General features: G+C 49.8%; 2 protein-coding genes across 9 annotated transcripts in view; one reads left to right on the top strand and one right to left on the bottom strand.

Annotated features, from left to right (window-relative positions):
• LOC142587692 (uncharacterized) overlaps positions 1-25,580 on the bottom strand; it is an 868,078-nt gene that overhangs the window by 538,394 nt on the left and 304,104 nt on the right. The window lies entirely within an intron of this gene.
• Positions 16,105-25,580, top strand: part of LOC142587733 (uncharacterized) — a 56,380-nt gene continuing 46,904 nt past the window's right edge. The window contains exon 1 of the mRNA XM_075698941.1: positions 16,105-17,126. Within this exon, the coding sequence (XP_075555056.1) occupies positions 16,308-17,126 (819 nt within the window). The 5' untranslated portion in view covers positions 16,105-16,307. The remainder of the gene's footprint in view (positions 17,127-25,580) is intronic.

Below are 25,580 nucleotides of genomic sequence, written 5' to 3'. Positions count from 1 at the left end.
ACATTTTGACTGTGATCTGCCCAGCGACAAAGTTCCCTGAAGCAGTGCCGCTTAAAGAACTCAGCTCAGTTGAGATAGTTAATGCACTACTGTCCATATTTGCGCGAGTTGGTTTTCCTGCAGAAATCCAATCAGATCAGGGCACAGTGTTTACTAGCGCTTTGACGACAACTTTTCTCGAAAGGTGTGGGGTAAAGCTGTTACACAGCTCAGTGTACCACCCACAGTCGAATTCCGTTGAGAAGCTCCACTCCGTCATGAAGCGCGTGTTGAGAGCGTTGTGTTTTGAACATCGAACTGACTGGGAGCTGTGTCTGCCTGGGGTGATGTTTGCTTTAAGGACCGCGCCGCATGCGGCTACGGGGTTTTCGCCAGCTGAACTGGTGTACGGTCGCTCGCTTCGATCTCCGCTTCGCATGCTTCGAGAATCATGGGAAGGTAGGGGCGACGACCCAGTCGTGGTGGAGTACGTGCTTAAGCTCCTCGAACGCTTAAGAAGGGCACAGGAGTTGTCAGGTGAAGCAATGGCAAAGGCCCAGCAGAGGGCCAAGGTTTATTATGATCGGACAGCCAGGGCCCGTCGTTTTGAGGTTGGCGATGAGGTCATGATATTGCGCACATCGCTAAACAACAAACTAGACGTGCAGTGGGAGGGCCCAGCACGAATTGTTCAGAAACTGTCGGAAGTTAACTACGTGGTAAGTCTGCCAGGAAAGCGGAAAGCACAGCAAGTTTACCACTGTAATCTGCTCAAACCTTATAGACAACGGGAAGCAGTGGTGTGCATGATGATAAACGTTCCTGAAGAGCTTCCAGTCGAGCTTCCGGGACTAGGCTCAGTGACGAACAGGGAAGACACCGGTCAAGTCATTAGTGACCTTATCAGTAAAGCACCGCTGTCGCCCGAGCAGAAAACCGAACTACACCAGCTATTACAAGAGTTTCAGGGTCTGTTCTCTGAGAGGCCTGGTAGGACTTCTGTACTTACTCATGATATAGAACTTACCTCCACAGAGCCAGTACGATCCAAGGCGTATCGGGTGTCACCCCGCCAGAGCGATATTATGGAAGCTGAGGTAAAGAAAATGCTACAGCTCGGTGTTATTGAGGCAGGTGAGAGTGATTATACCTCCCCTTTGATTTTAGTTGAGGTACCGGGCAAGGAACCTCGTCCTTGCGTCGACTACCGCAGGCTTAATTCCATCACTAAGGATCAAATTTATCCGATCCCTAACATCGAGGAGCGCCTTGAGAAAGTTAGTAGCGCTCCGTTTATTTCCACCCTAGATCTTGTCAGGGGTTATTGGCAGGTTCCACTTACAGAAGAGGCTAGTAGGTATGCGGCGTTCATTTCACCAATGGGAACATTCCGTCCTAAAGTGTTGAGTTTTGGTTTGAAGAACGCGCCATACTGTTTTTCAAGTCTCATGGATAAAGTGTTGCGGGGACAGCAAGAATTCGCTTTACCGTATCTAGACGACGTAGCGATATTCTCCGCATCCTGGTCTGAGCATATGACACACTTGCGGGCAGTGCTAACCCGCCTGCGCGAAGCGGGCTTGACAGTCAAGGCTCCTAAGTGCCAGTTAGCACAGGCCGAGGTTGTCTACCTCGGTCACATGATTGGTCAGGGTCGTCGCCGCCCCTCTGAAATAAAAGTGGCCGCTGTGCGAGACTTTCCGCAACCGCGCACCAAGACCGATATTCGGTCGTTCTTGGGTGTCGCCGGCTACTATCAGAGGTACATCCCTAGGTACTCTGATATCGCGGCTCCCCTGACGGATGCTCTAAGAAAAACAGAGCCTCAAACAGTCGTCTGGGACGAGACAAAGGAAAGAGCTTTTAGCGCCCTAAAGAGTGCCCTAACAAGCCAGCCTGTGCTACGATCGCCAGACTATACAAAAGGGTTCATTGTTCAGTGCGATGCTAGTGAGCGAGGCATGGGCGTTGTACTGTGCCAACGGGAAAATGGAGAAGTAGAACACCCCGTCCTGTATGCTAGTCGTAAGCTGACCAGTCGTGAGCAGGCGTATAGCGCCACCGAGAAAGAGTGTGCATGTCTCGTGTGGGCCGTTCAGAAATTGTCATGCTATCTAGCCGGCTCGAGGTTTATCATTGAGACGGATCACTGCCCTCTCCAATGGCTGCAGACCATCTCTCCCAAAAATGGCCGCCTCCTGCGCTGGAGCCTCGCTTTACAACAATATTCCTTTGAGGTGCGTTACAAAAAGGGGAGTCTCAACGGTAACGCCGATGGCTTAAGTCGAAGCCCCTAACGTAGGAATCAGCCTCAAAATTGTTTGTTACTGATGTTTTTCTTCCTGAGGCAGGATTTTTTTTAACATATTGCTTTTGTTTAGTGTTTCAAAGTGATGATATGCTTTCTAGTGCAATTTTTCAATTTGTGGACGCGTTCTGAGTGATGCTAGACTACTGTAAGGAACTAGGCAGTGGTATAAAAAGGGGAAAGAGCCTGGCAGGGCTTAGTGAGGGTTGTGCCGTGCTTGCTGACTGAGCGGTTGAGTTTTCAGCGTAGTTCTAACGCTTGCCGGGAACGAGAACAAAAATGTGAACTCTCCCGAAGTCACTTTGCAGTGTCCCGTGCGAACCTGAACGAGAGAACGAGGCCTTCTCTGTGCGCTGCGCTCAAGAAACGTCAAGGGACGCCCGACTTCGGTTATGAGCATCATCGAGCGACATCCCTCCGGACAGCGGATGCAGTCCCCTGTCCATCGGGATCTCCTTCCCCCGGCGGGGCGGTCTGTTGCGTTTCGCCTGCGACACGTGGTTTTGCCGGCGCGTCTGCGGCGGGGCGGCAGACATTTTGGCCCGATCGTCGTCGCCGCAACACTCATCGCCAGGTGTTTCCAGGCGCGTCTGCGGCGATGCGACCGCCTAGGGATCCTCCTCGCATTCCAGTCATTGTGCCCGAAACAGGCGATGCCAAAGCAGGGATCTCATTCCAGTTATTGGGCCCGAAACAGGCGATGCCAAAGCAGGGATCTCGTTCCAGTCATTGTGCCCGAAACAGGCGATGCCAAAGCAGGGATCTCATTCCAGTTATTGGGCCCGAAACAGGCGATGCCAAAGCAGGGATCTCGTTCCAGTCATTATGTCCGACCGGCAGCGCCACGACAGGGTGCTACGAGATCGTGCGCAGCGCCACGACCAGGTGCTACGAGATCGTGCGCAGCGCCACGACCAGGTGCTACGAGATCGTGCGCAGCGCCACGACCGGGTGCTACGAGATCGTGCGCAGCGCCACGACAGGGTGCTACGAGATCGTGCGCAGCGCTACGACAGTGTGCGTCACCATTAGCCCATTGTACATTCACGTGCTCGTCTTTTGAGGGGTTCCTTCTTGCCCTCAACTGCGAGAGTATAAAAACAGCTGCCCCCGGACGCCAAAAAGGAGGGCTCCGATTTCTTCTGTTGAGTGAAGTGCTCTCCCGTCTCTCTACTACGGTCAAACCTGACCGCCAACTCTTTGCGATGTTAAAATAAACAAGTTGTTTCGTTGTTACCAGTCGACTCATGCTTTGCCGGGACCTTCGGATGCTTCCAGTTGTACCCCAGGCCGCCAGGCCAACGCTACCCTTGGGGCTTGCGACCCAGGTACAACCACGGGCGTCAGCGCCGAGTTCCCAACAGATCGTACCAGCAGTCCGGATCCAAACACGGCGGACATTTTGGCCCGTTCAGCGCCGCCGATACGCCTCCCCGCCAAGCGCGTCCAGGCATGTTTTAATGCCACGTGTCTTCGTGTGCGCGCGTGTGTGTGTGTGCATGTTGGTGCCCACGCTTGTCAAAGCGCGGCAGCCGGGGAGAGGAGCTCCCCCAACTGTGAAGCGAGGAGGTCTGACCGGCGCCGGCCTGGCGGATGCGTCACCTACTCGTCTCAACGTGCCCGAGCGGCGCCGTCACGTGCGCCTCTATCGAGGCGTTCCTTCTTGCCCTCAACTCCGAGAGTATAAAAGCAGCTGCCCCCGGACGCCGAGAGAGGCTCCGATTTCTTCTGTTGAGTAACGTGCTCTCCCGTCTCTCCACTTCGGTCGACCTGACCGGCCGCTCTTTTACGATGCTAGAATAAACAAGTTGTTCTGTTAGCAGTCGACTCATGCTTTGCCGGGACCTACGGATGCTTCCAGTTGTGCCCCAGGCCGCCAGGCCAACGCTACCCTTGGGGCTTGCAACCCGATTGCAACAACTCGTGCCAGCGGTGCGATTGCAATAACGGGTGTCAGCACTGAGATTCCAACAACCTCAAATGTGCGGCAATGTTTGATGAGGTCGGCGACCGAGGCGAGACTCTCCTTTCCGATTAAATAATTGTAAACATCCTGGACTATGCCTTTGAGAAGGTGTCCAACTTTGTCCTCTTCGGACATTCGAGGATTGACCGTTTTGCAAAGCTTCAGGATCGCCTCTATGTACGTAGTACAGGTCTCACCTGGGACTTGAGCGCGCTGAAGCCATGTCTGCTCCGCCCGCTTCCTTTTCGTGGTGGAATCGCCAAAGCACACTGTGAGGTGAGTAACGAAGCTGTCCCACGTTGCGAAGGTATCTTCATGGTTCTCGAACCACACTAGCGCAGTGTCTGTGAGGAACAGAACCACATTGTCGAGCTGAGACGTGGAGTTCCAGCCGTTGTACTTGCTCACACGCTTGTAGTGGGTGAGCCATTCCTCCACGTCCTCACCGAATTTTCCTGAGAAAGGGCGGGGCTCCATCTGACGCATCCAGGCGCCGGTCGTTCGCACTGGAGCAGCCAGAGAAGGCTGTTGATCGCCGCTGTGGGACATCTGGATCTCAAGTGGTGTCGGAGGCAATCGAGCGAGGCGTCGGCTCCTGCGTGGCACTTGCTGCAGCAGCTCCGTCGTCTTGGTCGAAGTACCCAGCAAAGGGAGGCTGGGTCGGTAAGTTATGTTCCCGTGGAATGATGGCGTGACGTTTCGTGGTGTCAGTGGAGAGTGCCTAGTTCCCCATGGTATTTGTGTTGCAAGTGTTTTATTCGGAGGAGAAGATCTTAAAACAGAATTTCTCGTACTACCGCGGTGTACTCATGATGTGATTCTCGGGATTGACTTTCTTCAGGATTGTGGTGCATCCGTTAACTGTGGCACAGGCGAAATTACTTTGAATAGCGCGCTTCTCGCCACCCTTGCCGACACATCCTTACCAGAGAAAAACTATTGTGTTGTTTCGAACGATTTGCTGCTACCGCCTTTGTCGCTGTCACGTATGCCTGTCAATTTCGCCGCTGCCGACCTTTCATCGTTTGACGCGCAAGTCCAGCAACTTATCGAGCTGCGCAAGGAAAGATGTGCTCGTACCACGCTCTCTCGTGAGAGTAGTGAATGGCGCCTCAAATTTGTGGGCTTTCAATTGTTCTTGCGTCCCTGCTGTTCTCCCGCGTGATATGAAGCTCGCTGAATTTGACGAGATTACTTACAGCTCCATTACAGTTCTAAGCGAGGAGGAGCAGTCTCATACTAGCGATCCCCACCGAAGCATTTCTGAAGAACAGATCCTACGGATGATCAACAAGGCGCTGTCCTCACATGAGCGCCACGCTCTCGCACAAGTTTTGTGGGCACATCTTTCTGTGTTCGATTTCGCACAAGGCGACACGCAGGCTTCACTGCCGCTTTCTCGTGCTCGCCACAGAATTGACACCGGATCTGCGCACCCCATTCGGCAAAAGCATTACCGCGTTTCTTCAACAGAGAGGACAGTTATTGCTGAACAGGTGAAAGACATGCTGCGGAAAAGTGTTGTTCAAGAGTCCTCTAGTCCGTGGGCAGCACCAGTAATTTTAGTAAAGAAGAAGGATGGATCGTGGCGGTTCTGCGTTGATGACAGGAAACTGAATGCGGTCACCAAAAAGGATGTGTATCCGCTTCCTAGAATTGATGATGTCATCGATTGTCTACATTCCGCTGCCTAATTTTCAACACTGGATTTGCGATCAGGGTATTGGCAGATACCCATGCACCCAGACGTTAAGGAGAAAACGGCCTTCGTGACACCAGACGGCCTTTATGAATTTAACGTTATGCCGTTCGGCCTTTGTAACGCGCCAGCAACATTCGAACGATTCATGGATACTATCCTCCGAGGACTTAAATGGGAAATTTGTTTGTGCTACCTTGATGATGTGGTGATTTTTGGCAGCACGTTGAGTGAGCATAACAGCCGTCTCAGTCTTGTTCTGGATTGTGTCAAACAAGCCAGCTTGATCCTAAATTCCAAGAAATATCGTTTCGGGGAAACCGAGACGTTAGTACTTGGGCATCTCGTCGACAAAAACGGTGTGAGGCCAGATCCACGGAAGATTGAGGCAGTCAGCTCCTTCGAAGCACCGAAGTCAATGCGGGAGTTGAGGAGTTTCTTGGGCCTGTGCTCGTATTTTCGTCGCTTCATCCCAAGATTCGCCGACGTGGTGTACCCCCTAACATGTCTTCTCCAAAAAGCCGTCCCTTTCAACTGGACATCGGCTTGCGATGATGCGTTCCGCCAGCTAAAATTTCTACTAACGTCAGGGCCCATATTGCGTCCCTTCGATGCATCCTCACCTACGGAAGTGCACGCGGATGCCAGTGGCATCGGCATCGGTGCCGTACTAGTGCAACGTCATCAAGGAGCTGAACACGTTGTGGCTTATGCTAGTCGCTCTTTGCTAAGGCGGAACGCAATTACACTGTGACCGAGCAAGAATGCTTGGCAGCTGTTTTCGCTGTCCACAAATTTTGGCCCTATATCTACGGACGCCCGTTCACTATCGTTACTGACCACCACGCGTTATGCTGTTTGGTGAATCTCCGTGACCCGAGTGAACGACTGGCACGTTGGGCTCTTCGACTGCAGGAGTACCACTTCGTTATTTACTACAAGTCTGGGCATCGCCACGCAGATGCGGACTGTCTCTCCCGCCTTCCTCTGACGACGACGGAGTGTGACGAAGACAATTTTGATGACTGTTTTGCTCCCATTTCTTCTACATTCCCAGACTCGACGATTTTCAAAGCAGAGCAGGAAAATAATATTAGTTTGGAACCTCTATTCGTAGCCGCATCGCGTCCTGGAGCCACCGGTCGATTTTGTGTCCGTCACGGCCTGCTTTACAAGAACAATTATTCGGCTAAAGGCACACGCTTCCTTCTGGTGGTGCCGCTGAGGGTGCGAGCGGACATACTGTGAGCTATGCACGACGATGTGACCTCTGGCCATCTAGGATTCATCAGAACTTTGAACCGGACACAGGAGCGTTTTAATTGGCCCAGAATGCGGGACACAGTCAAGCACTAGTACGTCGCCAGTTGCGAACAATGTCAACGCTACAAGCACCCTATACGAGCGCTCCGTCAGGTCTTCTCCAACCTCTGCCGCCGCCTCGCCTGCCATTTGAACAAGTGGGTATCGATCTTCTGGGCCCATTTCCCCGATCTTCCAACGACAACCGATGGGTGATCGTATGCGTCGGCCATCTGACCCGTTACGCGGAAACGGCGGCCGTACCATCAACAACAGCTGCGTCCGTTGCAACGTTTTTGCTTCGATTCATTATTCTTCGACATGGTCCCCCCCCCCCCCATGTCATCATTAGCGATCGCGGTCATCAGTTCGTTGCGGACGCCGTAGAAGAACTGCTTCGTCTCTGCAGTTCGCAGTTCCGTCATTCAACGCCTTATCACCCTCAGACAAATGAGCTTGTAGAACGTACGAACAGAACTCTAACTAACATGCTGGCCACGCACCTATCTTCCGATCACAGAGACTGGGATGACGTACTCCCCTTCATCACCTATGCTTATAATACTGCAAAGGATGAGACGACCGATTACAGACCATTTTATCTCCTTTACGGACGTCCATCGCTAAGCTTCATTGACACTATACTACCGTTTGGCTTTCACAGCGAGTACTCTGTTGCCAAGACGCTTTGTCATGCCGAAGAAGCCCGGTGTATCGCTCGTCTTCGCACTGTGGCATCGCAACACCGATCGAAAGAGCGCTATGACAGCCGACACCAGTCGGTCTCGTACACTAAAGGAGACTTCGTGTGGTTGTAGACTCCGGAACGTAAACGTGGCTTATGCGAAAAGTTTTTACCCCAGTACAAGGGCCCATTCGTCATTGTAGATCGCTTGAGTGACTTGACGTACGTGGTGGCACGCTTGACGTCCGCTGGTCGTCGGCCTAGCCGGACCCAGTTAGTACGTATTGCTCCTCTTAAGCGGTTTCACCCTACGCTTTCCGAGTGATTTGGACTTGCCAAGCGGGCTTCGTCTGGGAACCGGGGATTGCTACGGCATGAGCCGGGCGAGGAGAAGAGGAGGAAGACCTTAGCTGGCGCAGCCTCGGGACGCCATCTTAACTTCACCATCAACCCGTCGCTTAAATAAAGCCGGTTCAACATTAACCGCAACAATATGTATAAACTTCTCCCAATCTTGTAACAACGTTTTCTTTTGATTGATTGATTGATTGATTAATTGATTGATTGATTGATTGATTGATTGATTGATTGATTGATTGATTGATTGATTGATTGATTGATTGATTGATTGAACTCGCGGTTATGGTCATGCATTCCTCTGGTAAATCCGCTCGCAAAAGCACTCGAGGACGCACTGATGTCAGTTGCAATGTATTAACACCGCATTACAATGTCCTAACTGCATATTCATTGACATTTCCTCGGACAAGACTTTCCAGATTTATTATTAATCACACGAGGAATCCGGCTGCAAAAGGAAAAATGGTAGGCGACCCTAATCTTTGACTTAGGTGCTTATTGTGGCACTCGTACCTCGGCGCTGTTGTTCTTTACGTTAAGCGAGCGAACTTCGTTCCCCTGGCACGATGTGCGGGAGAGGAGCGAGGGAGAGCGAGGAGGAAGCGCAGCGCGCGCCACCTGGCGGGGTGTAGTCCCCTAGCGAGCAGTGCACAAAGCTCACCTTACGTTCCCTCTCCGGTGCTGACGTCAGAACATGTCACGAGCGCACGCGCAGCAGCAACAAGCGAGTGAGCGAGCGAGCACATGAGCGCCGGGATAGGGGAAGAGAGGAGGAAGTGACGTCACATGCGCTCTGCTAGGCAGATGTTCAGTCTATGCCAGGCAACGGTTTTCCATTAATTATCCGGTTAAATATCATGCCACCTTCTTGCGTGTGACGTCACTAGCCACGTCATTACTTCCACTTTCTAGCTCCGGGTTTGCAGGAATTCCGCCCAAGTCGTGCTCACGTGGCGGGTCACTTAAGTCTACGATTCAGTGCTTTGGTGTTCGGTAATCAGTGATTTCTAATTAATTGTAATTATTCCAGGCACTTCCGTAATCCAGCTTGTAAGTAAACTTATGCTCTGATATCATATCTATAATAAAAGCCATGAATTCTGTACTATACTATATTTCTTTTTTTTTTTCATTTTGAATTTCGTCCCCGGTCATCTCAGGAAGTGATCTGGAAGTGCTGCGCAAGAAACAAGAGTGTCACTCGATGCTCGTGCCGCTAAAAATAAGATTTGGGTTTTTATTGCAGCTTATGGCATTTCAATCCTTGCAACGCCAGGTCCCCGCCCTCAGTGAGGAACGCGCAAGGTGGAGCGTCTAATTGCATCGCCGCACGCGCGTTGGACTGGAGATAATGCTCCCACTATTCCCTCACTTCACCGGGAGCCACCGTGCTGCAGTGGTTGAAATATCTGGCTCCAGAAAGAAAATATATCTTCCTATGCAGCTATATTCGGTTGACTACAGCGACAAAATCGTTTTTGAAATGGCTGATTATACGTTAGTAAGCTGAAACATGGTGCGCCAACAATCTGGTGAAATTTTGTAATAGCTTACTACGTATTCCATATTATGACATGATACTTGCTATGGGTCTCTAGATATTCGTATACAAGATGTTGCAAGTTACCGACTCATAACTTTGAATGCCGCCGACAGAGAAGGATGTGGTGCAAGGATTTTTTTTCTTTTTTAGATGACAGACACATATCCTCAGCTGAGGACTTCGTTTATGATCATATGAATAGCTACCAGAATTACAAGGAAGAACACTGCGGATGAGTGTTTAGGCACCTGGATGTTTCCAACGACTACGGTGAGACGTTGACATCGCGTAATAATTATCTCCGCTTTTTCTTTCCCTGATGTTCTTAATGGCTTTAGCAATTCTGCTGACAAAGTTGCTCTTTCAGGGACAAAAAGCCGGCGGGCTGCATATCCCCCCCTTTTTTTTATCGTTTTCTTTACTTGCGTTTGCAGTGTTTCAATTTTTCGGGGCAATTTGTGCAGTATTGACGCGTGCGTTACTACGTGGGCCGTTTCACGTTGAGGGTTTGCTATTATGAAATCGAGCTAGAACGCAAGGGTGAATTTGGACGTACTAGGTGGTGACACATTTATAAGTGCATCCTGTTCTCAGCCAGCTCAAGGGTGTACATTGTAGGATGTCGAAAATGTCGACCTGGCGTAAAGTATAGCACATCGAAGGACCTGTTGCCGTTCATGATGATCAAAATATCGCTCTGGGAGTTCTTCAGTTCAACCTGTTCAGCCCGCCATCAGAAAACGGGAGTGAGGGCTTCTGGAGAAATTGAGAATCAAAGGTATTAAGGTACTTCCTACGGAGCTCTTTCTCGATAAAGTGACAGCGAAACCTAAGCGAAGTTCGATAAGGCCCTCACAAGAGTGCTAAAGCGGTACGCCTCTATCAATTAGAGGAAACAGCAACTGCAGGATTTTTTTCTCCTTTCTTTCTTTAGCTTCTCAGGCATGCTTTTGTAGAACCGCGATGAAAGATAAAATGGAACGACAGGATGGTGAGCCTGCTTCGATACCATCAGTGGGAACGGTGACTTGGTTTCCTTTTCATTACTGTTCTTTTTTTCTACCAGCAGGTGGTTCTGTGCACTTACATTTGTTCGATTTTTCAATAAGCTTTCAATCGATAGTAGCCGCCCTGCGCTGACGTTCTTTTCTTTCTTGTTCCTTGCTTTGCGGCACTGCATTTCATTGGTCATGTATTATCAACCTCAGCAGTCTATGAGCAGATCAGATCAGCAGTCCATCCCACTCAGAGATTAGGTACTGAAGAAAGCCGAACGGATTTCTCTAAGCATACGAGCTCGCATGCCCGTTCGCACTTTTTTGAAAACAGGGGCACGTCCTTCTCTGCGTGCTGCCGCTAACATCTGTTGATATAGGTGAGGTAAAGTGTCTGATGTAGCGTGCTAAGTCAGTTTTTGTTGATTATCGATGAATGGGAATCACTCATACCATCATGTAATACGTCCTCCATAAAACGGTCCGATCCTACATCCCGCGACAACAGATTCCCGTCGAATTTCATGCTTAAAGGAAAGAACCTTTCAGGTACTTCAGACCACTGAACTTAATGTTGCGCAAACTGGATGAAATTGTGTCTGGTATAAATTATTACACCCGTAAAGTGACGTCAACGGTAATTTCAGATTATTTGCATGAATTCGCTTAATTGTATTGCACAAATTCTGATTTCTTTGTGTTTCTTTCTTTTTTTCCGCTTTTTGCTTCAAGGAAAGAAACCAAAGATAGATGGGGGGTTTTTCTAACGCAATTACGTTTCTTTCTTCCTCTTATACTTTTCTTTTTCGAAGCATGCGGAAGCCCGCTTCCGGTCGCGATTTCCCGGCGCTCATCAAAGGCATTTCAACTTTGAGTGCATCCAAGCGCGTATCCTGTTTCTGTATTCGCTGTAGTCAAACACTTTAAAAACAAAGATGGGTGTCTACGTAAGTGATCTTGCTTTCAGTTCTAATGCACATCGACGGAACTATGACAGTCGGATGAGCGCTGAGAAATGCAACGTTTCGCGGCTGAAAGCTGTGACTTTTAAGCGCCAGCAAGGCGCGATATACAATTCACGTGAGGCGAAAGCGCTACGAGTTTTACACCAGCGCCCCACAGTTCTTCGACGAGAGAAAAACTGCGCTTGAAGCCAGCGTTCGCACAAGTGGCGCTGTTCTGTTCAGATACGTTTGACCGTAAATATGTAGAGAACTGAGCTAACGGCATTGACTACGACCACAAACAGTGCGTATCAAAACGCCACAGCAAGTTACTGACGAAAAAAAATTAAAAGTGCGGGGAGCGACATGACATCAATCAGTTCATAAAGATAGTTTATTTCCAACATAACAGTTGAGAGTCATCCCGGGCGAAAAGCGGCAAAATGCAGCTTGAAGGTGCCTGGAGACTCGTACACAACGCAGCGCGCACAAAAATTAATAGATAACGTGCAAAAAAATAGCACACATAACGAACAAAAATGTTTAAACTAGTATAGAAAAAGTACTGAGATAAAAATTTATAAACATCACCGATACATACATTTAAGATGCGTGGGTGTTACTAGAAGTAACAGAATTAATAATGGCATCACATAGTTACAGCAAAGTAATAATTTGTTAAATACGAATAATAATAATAAATCCAAAACACATAATACTTACTTACATGCTTAAAGACGTAATGCAAGAAAACATGGCAATCAGGTACAATGAAATGAAAGTGTAGGAGTAAGAAACGAATGGGAAAGCTTAGCACGATTTTGAAATAATGTATTCGCGCAACTGTATTTTTACAAATGTTGTTAAAATATGGCAAAGATAACCTAACTTTCCCACTCATTCGTTTTCAGGCCAATGACAGCTCCTTCGCCCCCATATTTTAGAGAGTAATTAGTCTGCTCGACAGATTACGCAGGGCTGTTATTGCGAGAAAGAAAGAAAGAAAGAAAGAAAGAAAGAAAGAAAGAAAGAAAGAAAGAAAGAAAGAAAGAAAGAAAGAAAGAAAGAAAGAAAGAAAGAAAGAAAGAGAAAGTCTTCAAAAGCATGTAATTGTGGTAACCCCCCCCCCCCCAAAAAAAAAGAATAATAGTAAGCGCATATCTTACACGCACTGTGTAATCGGTGCAAGCGAAGCTTTCGAGAGCGACGAAACGGTGCACCTCGAGAAGAGACGCGCAGCGGATTTGAAACGCGCCCGGCAACCGTCGGCCAAGGCAGCGGAGAAAGGCGACACAGCGCCGCCAGCGCCTACGGCACCTGAATCGTGGGACGCCACAAAACTCCCGCACGAGAGCCATGGGTGTCTCGAAGCGCTCACAGTTGGCGTCCGCACGATAGAAGTAGGCGTGCCATTGTGGCCTAATGATTAGAGCGTCTGTTTGCATGAGCTGGGACTTTTTCTGTTCACACATGGGACAGCACTCTTACCACAAATCGGTTTTCGTATAACTATATGTACTACCACTACCGATTCACCAATGCCCGGCTCTGGTTTCTGTGGAATTGGGCAACCAAAGCAATAAACGGTGCCTAAATATCGCGACTGCAACAAACATACGCCTGCAAGCGCATAATTTCTTTATTAAAGCGCAGCGCTCTACGCCTTCTTCCACGGGGTTTGGCGCGTCTGCTGGGTCGGTTCCTCACCGAGTAAAGTGTGCCGATCCCGGAGATCGTACAATGAAATCTGGCCGATCCCGAAGACGCCGTCACGTAGGTCGAATGCGTGGGTCTCTTCGTCTTGCCGGGCAGGCACGTAACCGCTGTGCTGCGATAGGCGGTGCAGACTATGAATAGTTTTACAGCATTTAGTTAACTGCTTCACAAAAGAACAGCTCTCAATGGATTCCAACATACGCTTTCAATTCGCATAATTTTCTTTTTTTTTTTGCGTTTGAGCTATTCGGCAAGACAACAGCCACCACAGCTCGGAGGGCTTCACGAAGAAAGCTTCGCTTTAAAAATCTTGAAACTCGCTAGTGACCACGACGAAACAGCACGAGCGATGCCTGTAAGGTTACAGCCGCCGACTCTTTACACTAGCAAGATTGCGTGCCCCAAGGAATTACAGAAGAATTGAATTCTGGTGTTTTACGTGCCAGAACTGCGATTTCATTATGAGGCACGCCGAAGTGGGCCACTCCGGATAAATTTTGACCAGCAAGGGATCTTTAACGTGCCCCCAATGCGCGGTACACGGGAATTTTCGCACTTCGGCCCCACCGAAATGCGGCCGCCGCGGCCGGCATTTGATCCCGCGACCTCGTGCTTAGCAGCGCAACACCACTGCCGCTAAGCCACCGCGGCGGGTGAATTACAGGAGAAAGAATCATCATCATAGAAGGGCAGAGTGATAAAGGCAGACAAGACAATTCTAACAATGAGACAGAGCAGGACGCAAGCAGGTAGTTTGCAAACAATCCAACGACCCGTCAAAACGCCCAGTCATGCCCACTACGTCATCGAATGAATTACTAACTTCGGAAGCAGCTAGGTGACCTTCCTCTAAATGTCCACTACACTCGCTCGAACTAACTATATAGACTATAGGGTTCGGAGAGACTGTAAGGTTAAATACATAAGCCGGGGTCTCGCGCTTTGTAGCGAGCGCAGAGGCTGTGTTTTGTAAGGATCATTTTCTTTTTTTTTTTCTCTTATCATCCGTTTCGCTGATTGGCCGATCCCGGCGATAGCCGGGGTGCGCCTAAGTGCGAACCAATGACGAAGGCCAAAATGAATGAAAAACGAAAAACTTTACAAAATACGGCCCCAAGACACCAAATCAAATTTTTTTTTTGATGTCGCTGAGACTCCTATGTTATAGAGCTATGCCAGAGATTGCATCAGCAGCTGAACCATTGCCGGTAATTCTGGGAAAGCTATAGAGCCGTCTGGATCCACCAACGTCTCCTTGCTCCTCCTCCCGCAAATGCTAGGATTTGGAGCAGATCGGAGGCAGGAACCAAAAAGAAAGAAAGAAAGAAAGAAACATGACCGAAATCTACCTTAACAAGAAATGCGCGAGAGCTTTTTTTTTTCTCTCTCTCTCAACTGAACCAAAGCACTACCTTCGCGTTTTATCCCTCAAGACGAGCAACGCCGATAGAACAAGCAACTGAAATAAAGTTAGTGAAATCGGAGAAAGACAAAAGGAAGCAAATAAAACCTACTAAAAGGACTCAAAACTAAATAAAGAGACAGCATAAAATCGTAAAGCACATTACTGAGGCTATTTCTTTTCCTTTCTTTCTTTCTTCCTTAGCGGTGTGCGAAAGTCAAACAAGCACACAATGAGAGACACCGTACAGAGAGGCGGTTCCTTTTTGTCAATAGATGACAAAGTCCGGGAACAGAGAAGACAAAAAGCAAACAGCAACATACGCCTGAAATCTTGGGATTTTGTCGCCCCCCCGAGTAGCGGCCTCAAAGACATCGATGCGACAGGAAGCCAAATGCAACAGGACGGCATATCCACAGTGTTGACGTAGACAACCCTTCGGAGGTTATCTACTCGAAAAATACATACAAAAGGCCAGTACAATAATAAATGTTGGTATACGTGCATACGGGCAATTTAAGTGATTGACTGATTGATTGATTGTAACATCTCGGATGCAAAAGATGAACACACGGGTCATGAGAGGCACCGTAGTGGAGGGACCCCGATTAATTTTGGTTTTCTGAAGTTCTGCACCGCGCTCACATAGCTCGGAACACAAGCGTGTTGCACTTTACGCCATCTACATGCGGCCACCGCGTGACTGGGACTGTAACTGGTCGCAAGAGCATTACGTGGGGTGATATGCCTGCTGCTACCCATTAATTCACGGAGGCTTCCCGTATATACACACACGGACAAACCGGAGTGGGAGCAGTATGTGTCACCAAATAAGAGCCTAGACGCAGGGGACGAGACAAATAAAAGAGAAAGAGAACAAAGAGACGAGAGAAGGCAGAACTCGGCGGCCACCAGGTGCAGATCCCGACGCCAATGGGAGGGGAGCGCCAGCAGGGGAAAAAGAGAGACGGCCCACAATCAAGAAGAAAAAAAGGGGGAAGCGGTACATGGGAAAGGAAACGAACGGCGGCCGCAGAAAAGGACGGGAACAAGAGGCAGGCCAAGAGCAGAGCGAACGAAAGCGCTCGATCCGAAAGAAATCGAACGAGCGAGGGCTGGCGGGAGAGAAGGCAGAAGCAAGGAGGAGAGGCCGAGAGGAGGGGGGCGCTCGACGGAGAGACATGCCGCGAGGCTGGGGTGCCGAAGCCAGAATCGCCGCAGCCGCGGACTGAATCAGGACGGCAAGGACTTCGCGTTCGGATAACATCACCACCGCCTCGGCGTGCCTCGGCGCGCGCTCCACGGCGACGAAAACCGGGCTGTCCCGGCGGGCGCGCAGGCCGCGTGCACTTGACCGTCTGTGCCGGACACGGTTTCCAGGACCTGTGACACTCCTCAAGTCGCACAGATGCGGCTGTGCGCGCTTACGATGACACGGTGCAGCCTTGCACTGGCACTGGTCATGTACCTGTGGCAAGTCGGCGACGCCGGTTCTTCGGATAATGACGCTGCGCTGGGCAACGTGGTGCGCGAACTCCGTGCCGAGTTGCAAGCCCTACAGCGGGGCCGCGAGCAGGACCGCGCTGCGTTGCGGCGGCTCGAAGAACGACTCGCAGCCACAACGCCGTGGACAACGAGCACTGCGCCTGCAACCACAGCGCGTCCGCCCCGGCATCGCCGGCCGCGCCGGCAGCACGAAGAGCAGCGCGCTTTCGCGCGGTCTCTGCGCGTGCTGGAGCAGGAGCGTCAGTCACTGGACCAACTGGAGAACCAGCTGAAACGCGTGCGGGACGACCTGCAGGAGGTGGCACGCGAGCGGCCGGCCGACGCGCAGGCCCTGCTGAGGGCCGACTTGGACCGGTTGCAGCTGCAGCTGGACGCCCTGCGTTCAGGACAGCGCGACGAGGTGTCAAGGACTGAAGCGCGCGACCGTGCACACCGTGCCTCCGTGGACTGGTTGCGCAGCACCGTCGATCAGATCAAGGCCGAGCTCGCCGAGCTGTCGCGGCAGGACAACGTGACCGTGGCGCTGGGCTTGAGCCGGGGCTTCGAAGGCGAGGCGGCGCGGCTTAGGGCAGACCTGGCCGACCTGCGAGACCAGCTGCAGGCCTTTCGGGCGACACAACAACGGTGCGAGGCCGGCGCCGCGCAGGCTGCAGGAGAGCGGGCTGAGCTCCGGGCACTGTTCCAGAGGCAGGCAGTCCAACAGCGACAGCTGACGCAGCAGGTAGGTCTCTCAGCCGTTTCATGAAGAGCGCTGGCTCAAGTCACTACGCCGCCGGCTAGCGTGACTTGAGTCAGGGCGCGAAAATTGCCGCAGAGTCCTGACTGTCGGCAGTCCTGAGGTCATATCACGCGTACCGCGTACGCGTGCGATGTCGGTCAGTCTAAACTGCTGTAGGCTTAACAACTTCCTCAGATGTTTACTTCACCCAAGATAAACGAAGAAATAACCGGCTATAGGCTACCAAAATGAAAATTTAAACAAGACACGGACGTTCGTTTTCTTTCTTTTTATTTTATTGTTCGTAAGTATGGCGTTCATGTGCAAACAACAAAGTATCGTTCGTTCGGTTAACGTTATGTATTTAGGAATAGAACTGTAGTCCCCAACTACGAAAAACCTGGAATTGTCAAGAGGATGCTAGTATATATGAATGCACATAATGCCGCAAATACCTCACTCAGTATGCTCCCGTCTAAATTATTTGGCCATCTATATGATGGAAATCCAGGCGACTCCATTCACGTACGATAAAGAAAGTCTATGATATATATATATATATATATATATATATATATATATATATATATATATATATATATATATATATATATATATATATAGAGAGAGAGAGAGAGAGAGAGAGAGAGAGAGAGAGAGAGTACTTGAATGGTCCTATATTGAAAATACAGTCAAGAACACTGCACACCCGAAACGAAGTGCGTCGGCACATGACTTGTGAATCTCTCCAGCGCTATCTAAGCAAGACAAAGGGGTCACAGTAAAATGGAGACACCAAAGGAGAAGACTCAGCGTAGAGCCAGCGTTTCGACAAGAGGCCTTGTCTTCGTCAGGGCCGCGGACGCGTCGTCTTGTCGAAGCAATGGCTTAGGATTCTCGTGTTCGACCACTGTTGAAAAATCCCAGAATTACGAAACTCATACCAAACGTGCTCTGTAGACGTCCGCGAACTGCAGATAGAGAACATTGCTAGGCGTAGCGCGGGTGCTGCAGCAAGTTAATGCGCATCTGAGAGAGTAAGCACCGTTCACCACGCATTCATGTGTTGCAGACACGTTTAGTAAAGCGGCACCTTCACTCTTCAGATCCCGCCTGTCGTTCTTCCTAGTGCCTCCGCTGCGTCGCACTGCCTATTTGAATAATGAATCTCACTCTACGGCCAACAATACGGTGATAGGCCTACTTCGTATACAGATACTCACGGACCATTCGGAAACGTGGTAAGCAGCTAAGGGCCCGTAAAAAAGTCATATATAATGTGGGCACAATTTTTTTTGATGCTTTAATTTAACCAGTTTTACCCCTTCACCTTTCCTTCACCACTCCGCCTTTCCTTATCCAATGTTCATATGTATAGCGCTCTGGGGCCGATTTTACGAAGTTCTACGTTGGTAAAAACTGCGCGTCATTGGCTGGCCGTCTACGCTAACAAAATGTTCGCTACATAACGCTGCGTCGACATCTGTTCTTGCGAATCGATCTAGTGTACGGACTACTTGCGAACACACGCTATGAGTACGTTGCCCACAAAGTTCGTACGCCAAAGTCGTTCGCACGAACACGAATTGACCACTCGTGCTGTCAATATTAGCGACAGTGGCAGCAATAACAGTCCTTACGAACCGCAAGATAACACGCATCCGGACCTTCGATGAGTGAGGCCAGCAATTCATGGCCGATTCATGGGATCCAGCAAATTATGGGCAATGCCTAAATCGTAAAGTTAGAATAACACACCTTAGAATAAGAATGGTATGTCGTTGTAGTTAAAAAACAAAAGAAAATAAAAAAAACACTAGGCCACAACTTAGCACTGCTAACTCTCTCTGACGTCTCGACAGCTCTGCGCGCATTAGGGGCGACCTTGAACAAACTCATCTATCAAAGAGATATTTCTATAGCTCGTACCTCTTACAGGCTTGTGACTGTGTGCACACTGTGACACTGCTCGCGTACGCTTAACCCACCTCGCTCTAGGTTTATGTTAGATATTTCCAGAGTGGGTGAAGTCTGCCTAAGATTCTACATATGCGTGACCGATGGTGAGATCGAGCCTTTGTTTTCCACAGTAGCCCAACAGTATGTATTAGAATTTTGGAACCAAGCAAATTACGGGCCACAAGCGCGCATGCGCAGAACCCAAGCCACTCTTGGCACCCAAGCCAGTCTTGGGTTCTTGCGTTCGCGTTGACCCAAGACCCTAAAATCGAAAAGTAGGGTGGGGCGCCAAGCCGTCTTGTGTCGCCCTCGCGGGCGACAAGAAAACGCGCGATCGCCGAGGGAGACATACGAGCAGCAGCCATCCAAATTTCATACAAAGTTGGAGTGTTCCTAGTGATTTCCGGCGTCTTTAGAGGCAAGAGACTAAGGGCAACGCAAGACGACGCTAGCTGAACTCGGGTCGGCGTCATTTGACCACCCTCGGCTTTAAAATGGCAGACACAAGTCGTACAGATAATAACATAGAGATTATTTTTATTACGAACTATTTCAAGCCTTGTTTTTCTTTCTTAAAATAGCATTCCTTTAGGTTTCACTTGTAAAAAAAGGCTCTTGTTCTTTCGCTTTCAAGCGCCTTCTATTTCCACCATTGCGGCGTTCCGAGCGCGCCACCCAACGCTGCTGTTGTCCCAATGCTAAACTCTGATGCGCCTCCGAACCCAAGAGCAACCGACGCAACGCGGCTTGGGGCCCCAAAGTCTTCGGGCCCCAATTCTAATGCTCTTTACCCATTGGGCCACGACCGCACGCATGCTTCTTGTGGCAAAGTGAAACGCCTGGCGCGTGCGTCACGTGCCGCTTTCTTCCCTCGTGACTTAAAGACGCCGTGTTCGACCGGACAGCCTTCGGGATACTGCCCTGCTTTCAGGATCGGCCCCTATGTTATGTTGGATAGCCGTGGGTACGTGAAGTTTGCCTATAATGATATCGCACTAAAACAGCGAAGCGAACGTTGGCCTGTTTTCGTGAGTTTGGACAGCAGCGAAGATGGAAATATGTGTCCGAGTTGTATACATCCGCGATGGCAAAGAGCAGCGAAAGCTGGACAGCTTTACCATGGCACCATGAATGAAATTCACAAAAAGAACTACTGCGCCGCCCCGAAAACGGAGCCTCGCCGTTTTACGAGCGCGCCGTGGCTTCTTGACGTCTACAAAAGTGAACATTGACCATATTTAACGTCACGCACACGAACTGACAGAGGTTAACTGCACAGAAAGTTACTTACAGCATCCGCAAAGAGGGCGGCACTACTGCTCTTGTTCGTGGGGACTTGGCCCTCGCATCCAAAATAGAAAATGAAATGACACCGACGAGAACGCATTGTAACATGACATGGCTGCAAAGGGCGAGGCAACCAAATACATGGCGCTTTAGTTAATACGTACGATAATCGCTATAAACAGGCCACGCGGGGTACATTAACTGTACTATTGCAAGTGTCACAGCCGCACTAGAAGACGTTATGAAAATGCGTCAACCCACTCAATGTATATTACTTAAGACCTCAGTAGTTAAATGATCTCCTAATTTGGCCACATTCACCCCATCTAGCAAAATCAGTCTGGCATGCTCTTTTACATTTCATCTCTCACTCCTATTTTCACCCTGTTATTCCCTTCCTATAATACATCATAAACATTTCCCTTAGCGCTTCCTAAGAGGCCTGATGCATTGCAAGAGACTCTGGTTTCCTTGTTGACGTGTGAAATAACAACACCGAATGTGTTTTAAATAACTGATTAAAACGTAAGAAAAGAAAGAGAGAAGGAAAGGTGCGGAGATTAGCCAAGGACGCGCCCGCTTGCCTACCTTACACTATAAGAAGTAACTTTGTCATTAGCCCATTCAAGGGGCTGTGAAATTTTTGAAATTTTCAATTTAAATTTGAAAGTGTGGGTAGTGTGATGTGCAGTTCGGCGAAATTCACTCAAACACAGCACCGAGCAGCACGCGTCTTCTGGGATCTAATAACGGTAAACACGTGTTCTGGGTTGGAAGAGATCTAATAAATTAACGAGTTCGTGTATTCTGGTCAATACAGTGTTCGTCGATGCATTTCTACCATGCACACCCGTGAGCAAACGTATTAGGACTACAGGCTTCCCGAAAAAAAAAAGGGGGGGATTTATTTCCAATTCAGATGCGCAAAAGCAAATTGACGAGTGTACTGCAAAGTTCGCAATGCTAGGTTTAGATCACAGTCCTCAATATCAAGTCACATTCATAGGCGGAGAAGAAAATCTGCTTTATCGCGGAATCTCTGGTCTGTATACTTTTGCTCAGGGAGTACGTCCTCGTGACCGTGTTGACTGTCATAGGATGATACGCAATTTTTTATCTACATTCATTCGATTAGGGTAGTCGGGAAGAATAAATAACTGGGCCCACGCCACGCTTCCTAAAGGCCGATCCACACGACGGACCAAATTGCTCTTTTGGACTGCGGTCTGCGCATCGCGTGATAGGACGTCACCAGTTCGTGCGGACCGCCGTTGGCCCGCGCAAGACCGCGGCCCTCGCGGTCCAACAAATCGCCGAGGCTTTTCCTGCTTCAGTTTTGGCGGCGGACCGCATGCAAACCGCAGCGATTTTGGCGTAGCCAACGAATGTTGTCCGGCAACAGAGTTTCTTCAGCCAAATCTAATCTAGTTTTCGGCTCGTCAAAAGCCAGTCGTTTCATGTCCGCCGTTCCGCCTACACCTGTGTGCATCAGATATATATTTTTAAACACCATGTCCTCTTGGAGTGACGAGGAGGTTTTTTTATGTTGTATCCCTCGTTGAGCAGTTCCCGGCATTGTGGGACTCGAGCCGGAATGATTACAATGATAACGCGAAAAAGCGTTAGTGCAGCTGGTTGGTCTGCTCTGCCGGCTGCTATGGCGGTCCGCCGGCCGTGTGGATGTGCTCTGCGCTGGACCGGACCGCGGCGGGCCGTGACGTCGCATCACGTGACCGATCGGCCCGCAGACTTGGTCCGTCGTGTGGATCGGCCTTAAAGAACATATGTGTTCACGGTACTGTGCAGCGATACAGCACATCATGTACACAGAACTGGCGTTCACAAATTGGGAGTCACCACCATAAAAAAAAAAAAATAATAACAAGGGAATACGCATGTATGTGACAGGTTTCTGCAGCCATTATTAATAAGCAACGATATTCACTCAAGTATCTCGCCTGCCTTATATTTGGACACCTTCGGACTAGTGTGCTGAAATACAGTGTATGCGATCGCCTTCCTTTGTCGCTTCTGCAGTGCTGGGCACCACGTCGCATCGTATACGTGTGCTTCCAAATCAAGGTTCCGACATTTCAGGTTCTTCGGCTCAAGAGCGAAATAATCATTTTAAATGGGGGAGGGCATAAAGAAAAAAAGAATGCACACCGCCCAAGCCGTCAAACTTTCTTCAGGCGAATGGATGTCCTAGATTGCGCGACGCGACCTGGCTTTCTAGGGGGGCACACGCAATGGTGCCTCTTCGAGAAGACGACGAATGCGAGCGACGGCAGCCAGTGAAAGAAACAAAAAATTAACATTCCGAGCGCCAACCATTACTCCTTGTCGAACCGGGAGCCGACACGTCCTGCCGTATACGGCCATCGAAAAAAAAAAAGAGATAAAAGTAACCTGGCCATGCCATCGACGGAGGGCCCACGATGAGCTGCCAGGCCACGTCCCCCCCGTTGCGGGCCGCCCCGCGCGAGCGGCAGCTGGCGGCCGTGCGCGGGGCAGCTGCGGCTCCCCCCGCGCCCTAATTGGGGCCGGGCGGCGGAGGAACAGCGCCATATCACCCTGAGCCGCGCTTCCTGCCCCCGTGCGTATACTATGCCAGGGGTCATCGGGCAGGGGCTCGAAGCTTCCTTTGCACGTGTCCCACCCACCGCCGGGGCTCTTGCGCGCAGCCGGCAATGCGTGCGCGCACTCGCCACAGAGTCGCCACCTACGGCAGCTACTGGCTCGACTGAGGTCGCAACGAACGCAGTTATACCTGTGGAATGACAGTGGCGTGGCAACACACAGCTTTCAAACGAGATGAAGCGGAACACTGCGCTCTAGTGGCAGGATATATTCCACTTAACTGAAAAGAACCAGAAGACACATATATGTGGCGCTAATAAGACTAGTGAACGAAATTAACCGACGGAGCACGAGAGAAAGATTCAGCAGGCCTCAGCCGTTCCTCTAGCTCTTGGGACAATTTCACGAAGCTCTAGGTTCATAAATTTTCTTTGTTATTGGCCGGTAGCCTTCGATAATATGTTCAGCATCACGATTGGCTAGGGTTGGCTCTTACAAACAATGCTACCAAAATAGCATTTTCGTGAGCTCTACGAATGAGCTTCGTGGAGCGCTCGGAAAGAAAAATGTTCGTTTGCTTGCGCGCTCGCTGGTTCGTTCGTTCGTTCGTTCGTCCTATTCACTTGCATTGACAATCATCGTCGATGGTTTCTGCATTTCTTTTTCTTTGACATATGGTGAAGGTGACGGTGAAGATGTGGAGGTGGTGTGATAACGACGACGCGGACATACGCAGTAATCTCAGCTTCGACCTCTTAACTGATGTCGCGGTAAAGAAGCCATAGAAAAGAGAAACGGTTCAGGTGCCCTTTAATGCCTGCGGACAGCAACCAGTACGAACAAAGTCAAATCATCCTAACCCTACGTTTGTCAACAGGCGCGAGAAAGGCATGCCGGAATGTTACGTACCTGTTTTTCCCAAGAAAAAAAAAAATCCAAGAAACTTTTCTAGGCCCGCATTCGCGAAACTTCCCTTGCACAGAGTTTCGTCACTGGCGGGTGTGCGAATGCCCGCCACTCGTGATAGCAATCGGCTTGCCAGCGAAACGATCGCTTCGGTGAAGGTAGATTCCAGACAGCAGTACATTTGTATAAGCCTAGAGTGACTCTGCCATAGAATATATAGTTCGGTCATATACTGTGAAAGATTCGCGATAGTATACCCAACGTTGAAAAGTCAGTACAGTGTGCACTGACCAAAGATGTTATTGACACTTCCGAGTTCATGTGGTGCACTTGGTGAGAGCAAGGAAAGGCAGGGAGGTCAACCAGGTTTGCCACCTTACCCCTGGGGAAAGGGAAGCGGGAAGGGGAAAAAGGAGAGAGAGGTAAGAAGTGATGCACGCGCACACACAGCCGCGTTAACCGTGCATTCAAATATGGTCGCAGAGCTCAGTCGTATTTGAACAGTGCAGCAGTGTTCTGGTGGCTTTCTGTGCGGATGACAGTCGAGTCCATAACCCCAATATATTTTCTTCTGCGAACGCTCTGTCATAATTTGCGCGCTGGCTCAAAGCAGCGCGCAAATTATGGTTTTACTGATCCAAAGAAAGGTAGTACACGAAAATACTTTCCATGGTCTTGTCACAATCACAAAAGTAGCACGAGCCACCGTCCATCATGTGCGCTTCGCAGTCATATTGAACAAGGCGTCTCGAGGACGAAAGGCTGAATAAATTGGCACTCTCTGTGTTTTTGTAAGCCACATAACTCATGAAAATAAGGATCGATCACCTTTCCGAGCATTATATGTGTGGTGCGTTTTATCATTTACTCGGCATGTCCGTCTCATTGCCGCGCGCTGTCGTTCACGTAGATCTCGCACGAAGCGCTGTGCGGGCGCAGGCTGACGCCTTCTTAGATCTGCACATTTGTCGAATAGTTGAACGCAGTATAATAAACTACACTACATACGTTGCACCAGCACGAAAAGTAATACCGCTTAGCGTTTACGTCTGTCTGTTAGCCCTTCGTCACGAAGCTTTTCAGAAGTCCTCAAACGTTCGCGAGCGCCGCAACTACAAGCAGCAGAAAGTAAAATGGAAGATGGAAATAGAAAAAGAAACTTTTAAAGTTGGTCGAACCCCGTGAAGCGAGACTGCGAAGCATAATTCTCTGCATCACCGCCACTGGAATGTCAATGCACACGCCACTGTAAAGTGCAGGATTTCTCTACGACCAACCAATGCACCGGCGCTTGTTGCCGGTCGGTTTAAACATCGCTCAAGAACACTGGGCACGTGACGATGGGTCCGCAGCAGCCAGCCATATACCAAGTCCGCCGCGTTGAGACCAAGCGCGCTGCCCAACGCTGCAGAAGGAACAAAAATTAAGAATAAAAACACCGGCAGCCCTGTGTATACGCTCGGAATAGCCAAGCAGGTCGCTAAAGGCAACACGGCGGCCAACCTGGCCTGCCGTTGTGCCGGAACCTCGGGCGCAGAACGAAGCGCCGCAACTGGGCTCGTCCACCCGAACATCGCACGCACGCACAAGGCAAGAAGAACGGGGAGGGAGGACCCCCACTCCTCGCGTCAGCGCGCGCATATACAAAGAGAACAGAAAAGCTATGAACACGAAGGGGACGCTTTTGCGTGCACGGCATTAAAGTACGCTAAACAACAGAGAGCA

This window comes from Dermacentor variabilis, chromosome 1 (genome assembly GCF_050947875.1).
Source record: "Dermacentor variabilis isolate Ectoservices chromosome 1, ASM5094787v1, whole genome shotgun sequence".
In the NCBI taxonomy this organism is placed as follows: domain Eukaryota; kingdom Metazoa; phylum Arthropoda; class Arachnida; order Ixodida; family Ixodidae; genus Dermacentor; species Dermacentor variabilis.
This window is presented reverse-complemented; position numbering and strand designations above follow the sequence as displayed.